The sequence below is a fragment of the Pararge aegeria genome, chromosome Z (genome assembly GCF_905163445.1).
Source record: "Pararge aegeria chromosome Z, ilParAegt1.1, whole genome shotgun sequence".
Taxonomy (NCBI): domain Eukaryota; kingdom Metazoa; phylum Arthropoda; class Insecta; order Lepidoptera; family Nymphalidae; genus Pararge; species Pararge aegeria.
Window position 1 is genome coordinate 5,163,771 of NC_053208.1, and position 12,755 is coordinate 5,176,525.

Here is a 12,755-nt window from a genome sequence, read left to right on the forward strand (position 1 = left end):
ATTAATTCGATAAACATTTATAAAATTAGAAGAGACATTATTTAAAAAATGTCCAATTTACTTATGAGGATTAGGACCATTATAAGCTTAACTAAATAAGTCATTCGAAAATGTATTTCCAATAATTTAAAAAAATCATTATAAAACCCTTATTCAAGTAAGAATATCGCAGTAAAAAGAATTTGACATAATGCGATCAATACGATAGTAATATTATAATAGAAGAGATTTGTGATACATAAAATCTTTTAGGTGTAATATATGGCAAAAAATTAAACTGTAAAAGATCACATTGACCTCATTTGTATAGAACAATACTATAGCCAAACTCGATGTGGAATTTATGTTAAAAAACCAATACAATAATAAATCTTAAGTCGTAATCCTATTTACCTAACACATATTTACCTAACACATATATAACACATATATGTTCTATTAATCTGACAAACATTTCTAAAATTAGAAGAGACATTATTACAAAAATGTCAAATTTACTTCTGATGACTATGAAGGACCATTATCAGCTTATACTAAATAAGTCATTTGAAAAAGTATTCCCAATAATTATAAAAGTATATTATAAGACTCTTATTCAAGAAAGAAGATCGCAGTAGATCTTTTTCCAAATAATAAGCATTCAATACGATAATATTCATATAGACTGGTGATACAATAAATCTTTTTGGTGTAATTCATGACCAAAAAATGATACTGGAAATATTAAATTTACCTCGTTGGTACAAAACTATACGATAGCCAAACTCGATGTGGAATTTATGTTAAAAAATCCAATACAATAATAAATCTTAAGTCGTAATCCTATTTACCTAACACATATTAATTTTATTAATCTGACAAACATTTGTAAAATTAGAAGAGACATTATTACAAAAATGTCCAATTTACTTCTGATGACTAGGAAGGACTATTATCAGCTATACTAAATAAATTTGGAAAAGTATTCCCCATAATTTCAGAAAAAATCTATTATGAATTCCTTATTCAAGAAAGAAGATCACAGTAGTATTTTTTTTCCACATGATAACGCATTTAATACGATAATATTCATATATACTGGTGATACAATAAATCTTTTTGGTGTAATTTATGACCAAAAAATGAAACTGGGAACATTGACCTCATTTCCACAAAGCTATACAGCCAAACTTGATGGCTGGATGGAATTTATGTCAAAAAAGTTGTTAAATTTGATTATTAACAGTGTTGTCACACTGTTAATAATCAAATTTAACAACTTTAACAATAATCAAATTTGTGATTGAAGTGCTGCGCAAACCGCACATACTTATTTCCTTGGAATTTTTTTCTTCATCTTCTTCGGCCACTGAAACAAAATATGAGGATAATAGGGACATGACTGAACAAGCGGACATGGAGCGCGCCTTTTAAATATACAATCCATATATTTCTTTAATCAGAGTTCTAAAGATATGCGAGAGTCCTGTACGCTTGTTAGAAAATTGAATATTCGGTCGGGAAATAGAGTCGTTCGCTTGGCAGACGCTAGGAGTGGCTAGCCATATAACATTACATGTGCGTGCAATGTGCACACTACGCCATACGAGTCCGCGGAACTTTGACCGGAAAGGGCGACACAATTATGTGTCTTTTGTCGTGAGATTCCTCTTTTAATAACAGAGAAAACTTCACATCGGTGTCAGCGTAAATCTGCTATATACATACAGGGTTCAATTTTAAAAAAACCAGAACGGTCTCTGCTTTGTAGTTACTATTATTAAAATTTTAAGTATTAATTTTAGTGTAGTGTTAACAACTACAGGCCGAGAGTGTTCTGGTATGTTTTACATTTTACTCCTAGTCTGAGTTTGGTTTAACATACGTACGTTTTTACGTTACGAGCAAAATTCGCCTTTCTGGACAACTGAACTGTTCTGTTAAAAGGCCGCAGATGATTTCTGCTTTCTGCTGAAATCTGAAGGCAGACAAACGTAGAAAAAGTAACTTTTAATGGCCAGTTTATTGTTCCATGACATAAACGCATAATTAAGCCTATTTGACTTACGTTTGGTCATTCCGTGGATGTTATATTAATGCCACTCGATCTGCAGAGGCGTATGCTTCAATGTTAAAGTACCAGTATAGGTACAATGTATGTACAGAGGTTCTGGTTTTTCAAATGGAAATTTATTGATTTTATTCAACACGTATTTGATGGGTATGTTTGGAGGCAGCGATAGACTAATTTTATTTTCCGTTAAAATCAATATCCTGCAATTTCTCGTATCTTAGCATATCTATAATCAAATAGCAATATTTGATTTATACAGTAAAATATGTAAGTAATCTAATAATTTTCGTATCTTAATCATTTTCACAGGAAGATTCAAATTACCGATTTAATATGACTAGTTAGGGCAGTCAAGAATGATTACATACACATTCCATAGTTTTATCTAACTTCTTATTTTTCAAAGATTTCAAAAGCTAACATTTAATGGGATTACTTAATTGCTTTTCTTAGGGAAGATATTCGCTAGCGACTTCGAACTCTTCAGCTCTACTAGGACACTATAGCTCTACATATTCCTTGAAATGATCTGTGGCCTTTATGTAAAGCGTTTTATTTTTAATTCTTGGACACGAGATTGCACATCTTATAAAAAGTAGATTTCAAGTAACAAAATACTATAATATCAGAAAACTGAGTACCAAACTGGTATCCAAAATTGTCGAGTGGCTTTTGTGAAGTTGATTAACTATTAAAAATGTCACAAAGGTTATTTTTTTACCTTATATTTTTAATTTTCATGAGTTTTATCGCATAATACTTACTACGAAAGTAGAGAATCAAATATTAATATAAGACGTACAGTGACCAAAATACCTTACCCGTGAATGTTTTCAGTATATCTACGGAACTTAAATTACGCAAACAGGGGAGCAGAACAGAATGAGAAGTAATTTAGAAGGAAGCAAAGCGTTTACGCATTTACATTTAAAATATCACCACAAACGAACGGGAAGTTTATTCACTATGTATTTAATCCAGAACTGTTTGTCGCACGTTTTTCCTTTGATTAATTTCGTTCGTCACATCCATTTGTCCTGACGTCATATTAACTATGGCACCCAGACAGCTAACGCCAGAAGTTAATATAACCAACGATGCAAAATCTTATCTGAAGATGGCTCTACTAACTTTAATATTTGATCGACAGATTATTATAAGAATGATTTTATATTTTAACTGCGAGAGGACATCAATGATTCAAGGTTACGGTAGGGTTTCGTAAAATACGAATCTATTACATCCTGTTTATCAAAATCAACCGAATGTGGGCGACATGAATACATACAAACATTACGGTGAGTATAATATCTACCGTTATAGATTACACTTTCTTTGCTTCATTGTAGGCAAGTAAAAATAAACCTAGTTACCCTGGTCATGGTAATCAGTGGTATGTACAAAATGTACCTAACGGTTTCAAAACATGTCATTAGGTCAATTTTACTCTGATGTTATATCGCTTCAATATCGACGTTTATGAGTTGTGCAATTTCAAAAATGAAATTTTATGTGTTACCTTAAACAAAGTATATTCGCCATTTTAAATACTACAGTAGAAATAAAATCACAAGGTCTACTTAAAAAAAAAAACAAAACTAAACTCGGATATAATAGTATTCTGGCAGTAAGAGATTTCAACTCGTTTTATCTATTCCGGATATTCAAGTGGACGTTTTGCTCATACGGAGGACACGAAAAAAGAGTTGAAAGGTTAAAGGATCTTTCGCGGATTGCCGGAAAGACAGAGAAATCAGACTTTCGCAAGATAACGCCTGTTTCAACACTCCAGTAAACAATGTCCAGGACAACCAGTCACACATTTTGAGAAAGTCATGTTAGGGCAAAGGAGTTAATAATGTTGTTGTACTTTTGCTACAGACATTTACCAAAAACCCGCCTATATTACGAATGTTTTGATACTTACAATGCGATCATCGCTTTTTATCGATCGTTTATGTAAAAGAATTTTTAGGCCATAGTGCTAAAAATTCTAGGTTTTGGCTAATATAATAGGTTTCGTGATGATGCTGTGATATTTATTTAGGTTATTATAAAGGTATTTTCCATTTCATTTTTCTTTTATTCATAATACGTAATATATAATATATATATATAAGAAATGTTTCTTGAAAAAAATAGATCAAATTTTTTTAGTTAACTGGTCAATTTTTGAACATTATTATGAAAGTCAAGGCCAGATTGTGTCGCAACGGTTTAATTTTGATTTTCCTGATCAAACCGTTTTCTATCAAAATTATCTTTGCTGTAGTGGATTGTTATCGCCATGTTCCGATTTCTTAGTCTATTTTTGGGGATATCGAAATTCCAGTTATCAAGCGTTATTGGAAATATTATATATTTCTTCATATCTATGATTGCGACTATCGCATTGTTTACATCACAGATTCGTAATATGGGTCGTATTTTTAAACCTTTGTATACAAAATGAGGCATGCCCTTCAAGAGTGAATGGTTGCGTGTAAAATATTTGCCAATACGACAGTGCGATAGGATAAGTCGAGAGTAGTGAAAGTGTTTAGCGTGTTGACGGGTGGTGTGTCGTGTTCGAGTGAGACGGCAAGTACCTGAAGGCCTCGCGGAGGAACCTTCTTCCGCTGTGGCGGGCGGCGCGGCTCTTGGGCCACCATATTAGGATGCGGCGTGAAGGCGCACGGGATCATCTTACGTAACCTGGGGGCGAAGCTCGTTAGTAAAGTAACGCGTATTTTCGCGCGTTAACATAAACAAATGAGAGTGAATTTAGCCGAAGTAAACGCACGCAGATGCGCATTGCATTGCACAGAGCATTTTTTAAATATAAACATAGCAATTCGCAGAGCATACAAAGAACATCCTACACAGTTTTACTCGGTGTTTAATCAGCAGGGCTAGCACAGGCAGGAGACAAAAACTATATCCTCGATTATATCCCGTGACAGGGGATATAATTAACGTGTCCACCTGCTAAGTTTATTATTACACGTATGTTATTTGGAAGTTATTTCCAATTGTGCGCCGATACTCTGAGAGTTGATTAAAGCTGTAGAAGTTAAATTTTTATCATTTCCCCGGGGAGATAGTTGTCTCCTGCCCATGCTATAGCCGTGCTGGGGTAAGTGTTAAGTCTCTTGTGGCTGCAATTACGCCGGCAACACTACGCTTCAGACCGGACGCCACTACGCTTCACAGCAATGCGGTGGACATAAATATTTCGACGCATTGTTAAAAGTAATACCACAGTACAAACAAGAAGTACTAAAAACGCAGTGGAAACTATAACATCAGCTACATTTCAGTTTAGATCTTAGATAATATTAAAGCAATATTACCGATCATACGAACACGCCCAATTTTTTTAGATTACTTTTGTATCAAAACGTATACGTTATAAACGTTATTTGAAATTATGATTTATTTCTTACGAGCCTTGTGAATAGACCTGTTACAATATACTCACTTATGGAACGGCAGCAGTACTGGCACTATTTCCGGAGCAGCTGACACGGACTTGGACTCGTTGATCTCCCCTAGCAGCGGTTTGATGTCTAGCAACATACTGCCTTCGTTTGTCGGCTTAGCTGCGAACAGCATCACGTCGGTGCTGCCGTTTGCCTGGGGGTAACAATTTACTGTGAAGAGTTCCAAAATCCAGCTGTGAGCAGAATTGTTACCATTAGAGATCATGAAATGTTTTACGACACGGCACGACGTTGGGAGCATCTTCAGGAGTTTGCTAAGAATCTAGGCAAAAGTTCAATATAAAGACGACATCTAGGCGTAGAGAGTACATTGCCGAAGATCTATTTGGTGTGGAGTAAAGATTGAAAAAAGTATAAATAGCACCGCACAGATACTCTTGCTTCTCGCGGAATATAGCAAATTAAACTTAGTGCACGTTGTTTAGCTAACAATATGGTTTCTTTTCGTCGTAATTCTCAGTATTTTAAAATAAAATTCAAACTAATATAAATCGCGCGCCTTACCTTAAAATCTTATCATTCTATCATTTGATACTATCGTGTACAAAATTGTTAACTTGCTGTTTTGTATTATGTTGTGTTTCTTTCTTATATTTATTAGGTTCCGTTGGTCTGAATGGCTTCACATTATTGTAGTATTAGATTGTTTGTATTTTTATTTTATTTTTTTGGTTTTGTTTTTAGTCAACCATCACCATCTGACATTGTTATTTAAAACTATTTAAGACTCAACCAGGTTAGAGCAATAATTCACATCTAAGCTTTGTTATCGTTAGCGTAGTCCTTCATACTATAATAGCATATTTAATACAAAATTGAACTTTTTAAAATTGTTTAAAATTTCCTTTAAGTGAATTACTTATTTTATGTAGTCTAGTATATTGCACTGCTGTTTATTATTGTTTTTAATGTTCAATTATTGCAACCACGTTTTTTAAATTTAGACATATTTTTGTGAAAATACATTAAATTCTGACATATTTATAGGTTGACTATTTATTTAAACATCTCTTAATTTTTCTCTTAATGTCTCTCTCGGACCCTTTTCATAGATCGCGCGAACAGCCCAAGTAAAATAGTGCCTATATCAGCACCATTACCCCATATCAAAATTCCATGACATAAGCGCTTGAGCAAATTCAGGATTACATTTTCTGATAATGTTTCATTTATAATGAAGCAGTCATCATCATATCAAACCAATACCGGCCAACTACAGTGCACGGGTATTATAGACCACAAAGAGAAGGGGTTAAGGCAGTAATGCATTGGGACATTTTTTTTTTTTTCCTTACTGGTTAGCCCGTTACCATCTGAGACTGCATCATCGTTTTCCAGCAGGTGAGATTTCATTCAAGGGCTAAAGGTAGAGTAAAAAGTATCGTGTTTTGAGCTTACCGCATGTCGCAGGATGTAGGTCCCAGGCAGTTTTCCTTGAAGCTGGCTGAATGCGGTGTGCAAGATTTGAGCGACTCCGCTCATCACGTCGCCGTGCTCGCGCCGGAACCGCTCAGCATCCACAGCTTCGAGCGTGGCCACCTCCCCCGAGACGCCGTTTATTCGCACTGAAATATACCGCCATTACAAATGAGAAGGGTTCCGGCCGAGGTTATATTCATCAATTTCTGATTTAATCATGTAGATACTCCGAGCATCGCTCTCAGCAAAGCTTGGTAGTAACTGAGCCTTCTATCTTCCTCTAGTCCAAGTCCAAGAAAGTACCTACCTACATTTTTTAAGTGAAATTTACCACATTTTCGGTTACGCGTTACATTTTTCTGTTACGCGCTGTTATCTTTAACTTTTTTTCAAACAGTCCTCAAACGTCAACAACAATATCCGGCACTACATTGATGGAGTTTAAACAATATTTCATATTTCAGTTAGCATAAGACAACGATATCAATCATAGTAATAATTCTATTACAATTAATGAAATGCTGTATTCTTGTCTATAATAATGTCTATAAAAAGCCTTTTGTTAAACTTTATCTAATTTAACTTTATTTAATCAATTTCTGTAAAGTTGCATGTAGTTGATCATTTTTAGAAAAATAAGGTGATAAAGAAGTTTTACTTCTTACGTGTGTACACTAGTACACGCAACATTAAACAATTTTTTTTTTAGAATATTGGTAAACGTACAGAATTGACACAATAAACATGGTGCCGCGATAACTGTTGCAGCACCTCCAAAAATAAATGTACTGTACCAATAAAACAAAAGTAGAGAATAGTAAATGCCTAACAAAATGAGAACGAGGTTAATGTAGCCAAAATGGATTAAACCATACTTACTTTCGGCTCTTAAATGCATCTGGCGTTTGCTGAGAAGGTATTGCCTACTTTACGGGAATATTATTGCCATAAATTATGCAAATTTCTAAGAACTCGTTTTATAATAACTCAACTTTTATTTTTATTATTTTTTAATCGGTTTCTCCGGAACGTTAACTATAAATTCCCAAACTATAATTAACGTGTCCACCTGCTAAATCACGGGAACATGGAAAAATATTATTTGGATATTATTTCCACTTATGCGCCAATTCTCTGAGATTTGATAACGATACATTTTTATCTGTTCCCCAGGGAGATAATGTCTCCTGCCCATGCTTAGCCGTGCTGCAGTTTATAACGACATTTGCAGCAATCTTTAGCTAGAAATGCAAAGCAGATGGCAGTTCTTGACTCACCATTCAACAAAGAGGCGTTGTTCCTCAGATGAAGCCAGAGGCCTAGACTGCGGATTATCCCCGGAGGCTGGGCGCTGCCGCCCAACTCTAGCTGGTACTCCGGTATCGGCTCAAACAACACCTCTCCATTCTTATCCTGTAAAAATAGTTAAGGACAACCTCCCTGTCGCAGAGATGAACGCTGTAGTTTAAAAGCGCGTACGCGAGGTCTAGTTATTCTAATTTGTCACATATATTTTTTACTTATTTATTTATATTTATAAAACAAAGTTTACACTTTGTTAACCTTGTTGGTTAACAAGTTGTAAACTTTGTTAATTTTTAGTGTTTTGTTGGTTTATTTTTCACTTATTAAATATATTTAATAAAATATAAAAAAAAAACGTGTGTACTTATGTACACGCGTTAGAAGTAATGCTTCTTTGGCGTAACAAGATAACAATATTTTCAAAAAATTTATCTTTCGCCTTATTCTACGTTTGTAGAAAAAGCGACACTAACAATAGAAAAAAGTTATTTAATACATTGAAAGTTTTATTACAACTCATTATCTAGTTATCTTATTATAGGGTAACCAAGTTTCACTTGCAAATTGCAATCAATTAAATCACTGTCACTAGACCTAGTTTATTTATAAATATGAAGCAAGGTTGTTTTTTATATATCAAATATGTAATATAAAAAAAAAACCGACCCACGACCCACAAATATGGGATACGACCACAAATATTTTTTTAATGTAAAAATACAATCTTTTTGTAACTTTTTAGTGCAAAGTTTATTGTTCAACCATTTTTTATTATTTAATAGCATTTAAATAATAAAAAGACAATCTCTTTATATTGATTCTGCCTTTTTTTTGCACAGGTTTTATTTTATTTAAAAAAAAAAATACTTTACAAAAAAAGGAATGAAATGATTGGTTACATTATAAGACTAGTTAGAAAAAAATGGATTGTAACAATTTATGTATTTTCTAAACTCTAGACTGACGAGTGGCTAAGCCCATGGCTTTCTTTATTTCCTGTTCTATTCTATTTTCGATAAGCGGTCTATGTATCTATAAAAGTCAATTTGTATGGCGGAGTAAAATCGTAATTTTTATTTTACAGCTCCTTTTTAACTTTTAGATTAATTGACACACGAAGCAGACGGCCTACTTGATAAGTGAAAAAACAATTGGCACCGAACAGCAACATGTCGCAGGGCGTGCAAGCAGCAAATCCTACAAAGTGTCGCCCTGTGACCAACAACTTGAGGTGTCGGTCTAGACCAGAATACAGCAATTCTTAGCAGCAGACATAAGTACTTCGTTGGACAACGTCTGCCACAAAAAGAGCCATATTTCTCAGTTACAGTTATATTTGGACGCAAGATAGTTGAAACCTTAATTAAACGCTCACCCGCACTTGATGGGGGCAGTGTACTATGACGTCGTAGTTCACGCCAGTAGTATTATCCTTCACTTGCCACTTGCTGAACGACCTTTGTGGGGGCTTTTCGAATAGAGTATCTGAAATAATGTCAAAGTCAAATAATCCTTTATTTAAATATGATGTTCATCTGTATATTATAAGTATTTATACAACGTGTAACAGAATCATGAAATAATATTGAAAGATGCATAAGTGTAAAAATATTAAATCAAAATAAGCATATCTATTTCTCCATTTAATACAAAACATTCAACATCAAAAAACATTATCTCAACATTTACTATAGATGGAACTTTTGATGCTTAAATTCCATGTAAAATATGACGTAGAAGTGAGTTAATGGGCATAACTAAATTCGTCAACTTAAAACAAAAGCTACGAGGGTTCCAAACGCGCCCAGGTCTAAGAAGAAGACCGCAACAAACTAAGCCGGTTGTTTTTTATTTTTTTGTTGTCACCATCTCTCATAGGCATTTAAAACTATTAAAGAAGCAACCTGGTTAGAGCAATAATATACACCCAAGCATTTTTATCGTTGACGTAGTCCTTTATACTATAATAGGCATTTTCTGTAAGCTTACGTTTAATACAAACTTTGAACTTTTTAAGAGAAATCTCCAACATATCAACTGGCAGTTTATTGCAAAATGTGACTGCAATAGGAAATTGTATACAACAATTTCCTATTGCAGTCACATTTTCTCTTAAATTTAGATTTATGTGAACATTAACACAATAAACTTTATCGTTATCATTATTTACTCTTTACATAATACAAGTATATTAATAAAACAATGTTAACTATCTACCTATACTTTTAAATCAATGCCTTTTAAATAACTTTTAAATGACAATGTGAGATGGTGATAACAAAAAGGGCACCCGGCTTAGTTTGTCCAGGGCTACTTTTTAGACTCCACAAACCTTGGAGAACATTATGTAGAACTCTCAGGCATGCACCTAAACACCATACATACTTAAAACGCACATAACTTAGAAAAGTTGGTGCTGGGATTCGAACTCCCCCGAAAGTGAAGTCGAGCTCACCGAGGAGGAGTTAGGTCTATCACCGTTTCAGTCTTGTCGCCAGTCAGTCTGAATTACCGGGGCAATGTTGCAATGCATTACAAATATACCTTTACAAGTGCAACCGTAGGGGACTCCGCTATGGTCTTCTGCTTCTTTATGAAGGCTTTTGCTGTCCTTGCCCGCTTCGGTACTTTTTTCAGCTTCGTCGTCCTTTTTGGAAAATTCCAGCCCAGAGTCTGCAACATCGACGTTTACACAGTATTTCTATTTATTTATTTGGAATGCTGGTACAAACTGAAAAAATGAAAAAGTTGCGATATCTCTTGGAGTACCTACGATGTTGTCTCTTAATTTAACGATTAATATTGATTAATTTTTTGTTAGTGATAGAAGCTGAAACTGATGTACACTAGTCAAGGTCAAGGTCAAGGTCTCCTACAAGGTCGTATCTTTTTACCGCCCCAACTAACATTGATTACCCAACGCGATCAACTATTTTTTTCTGACCACACATCTCTCAAATAAACTGTTCCTAGTGGATACTTTAAAAACAAAAACAAAAGCGGACGAAGTCGCAGGCAAAGTCTAATACCGAAGTAGTAGTATAAACTGTGTCGCGACCTTTAACGCCCACGTCCAACAATGAATGCATGATACCAATTGCACATAGTAAATGCCAACTAAAGTAACAGTGAATAAATAATCTTTAGTAATAAAGATGGTCTAAACGTCAACTTTATTCCATGGTCTCAAAACAACTTTAAAAAGTTCCATTAGTACATGTCAAGTAGAGATTTTAGTGACAAAGATCATCCGGAGAAGTACTACTGCCTTACTAATTTCAGGTGCCAAGGCTAAAAGGCATGCCTGGCCTCAGCTGTATCACTGTCAGCTATCTACGAGTATCTGTATGACAGTATCAATGGCGCGCACAGCCCTTGGACCCAGGGTATGCACAAGGTGTTTAGCACCAACATAAAATTAAATTAAAATTTAGGTAAGTATGTCGGTTTTTAATAAAATTACTTCACGATATATTAGTTAGTTATAGTATTAGTTAGGCATATTTTTGATTGATTTAATACTGTCATTCAACAAAAGTACATACCCTGATTTACGTCACATATTTATGACACAGCACTCGGCAGCATTTTCTACGCACACTATATGATAATAATTTTTACAGGATATTGTGGTGCCATATGAACCACCTCAAACATCTAAATAAGTGACTGATAATTACGTCACAAATCACTTAAATGATATCTGAAGTGTCTTCGAAAAGGCCGTGTTTATTTGTTTCCTTCTTACCAACAATGTTCACGAAAAATAAGGTTTATTTATGTAATAATACAACCGGCCTATTCTTAAAAAAAAATAAAAAAATTTCGTGTAACACGTTTTTTTTTTTTTTTTTTACATATATTTATTCAACTCGGCTTACTTATTTTAAATAACACTGTAAAACATGATCGTTCGATCGAATATTAGATACGTTTCGTTTTTGGTTGACCGAATTCAGTTTTATCTTATTGAAAGTTATCCCAAATTTAGCACGGTAATTAATTATTAATAAACGTTTCAAACACTTATATCAGGTATAAGCTATGTCGCAAGTTTGTTTTTCGCAATATTTCATACAAAATATCACTTTCAAAAAAAAATTATATGAATTCTTTTAAAGTCATTGAAAATTATGAAACTTGCGACCAAGTTTCATCGTCCTACTTATCATCGTGTTCCTTCTTCAAGCGGTCCCTCTCCGCCTAGAGAAGGTAAATTCTTGTCTATTTTTCGCGAGGCGAAATAATTCTGCTGCACTCGCGATTCCAGTCCACTCTCTGAAGTAAAGCCAGGACTTTTTTCTGCTAACAATGTCTCTTCTTGCTGCAACTTTTACCATCATAATAAGTTGAACGAGCTCATATCTCTCTTGCCTTAGAACGTGCCCCAGATATACAACTTTCCTGATCTTGATGGTGTGCAAAACTTCGCGTCGTTGGTTGACACGTCGCAGAACTTCTTCATTGGATACTTTGCGAGTCCAATTAATTCCAAC

The 12,755-nt window shown here is 34.3% G+C and overlaps 1 protein-coding gene across 3 annotated transcripts in view; it reads right to left on the minus strand.

The window, feature by feature from the left end:
- Positions 1-211: 211 nt before the first annotated feature.
- Positions 212-12,755, minus strand: part of LOC120635958 — a 37,512-nt gene continuing 24,968 nt past the window's right edge. The window contains exons 9-15 of one of the 3 annotated variants that reach the window (XM_039907165.1): positions 10,804-10,932; positions 9,635-9,744; positions 8,232-8,367; positions 6,934-7,100; positions 5,514-5,668; positions 4,642-4,747; positions 212-1,348 (exon numbers count right to left, since the gene is read on the minus strand). In XM_039907165.1, coding sequence (XP_039763099.1) covers positions 1,310-1,348; positions 4,642-4,747; positions 5,514-5,668; positions 6,934-7,100; positions 8,232-8,367; positions 9,635-9,744; positions 10,804-10,932 — 842 coding nt within the window. In that variant the 3' untranslated portion in view covers positions 212-1,309. Of the gene's footprint in view, positions 1,349-4,641; positions 4,748-5,513; positions 5,709-6,933; positions 7,101-8,231; positions 8,368-9,634; positions 9,745-10,803; positions 10,933-12,755 lie in introns of those variants that run through there. The other 2 variants (XM_039907166.1, XM_039907167.1) reach the window with 2 other exon arrangements.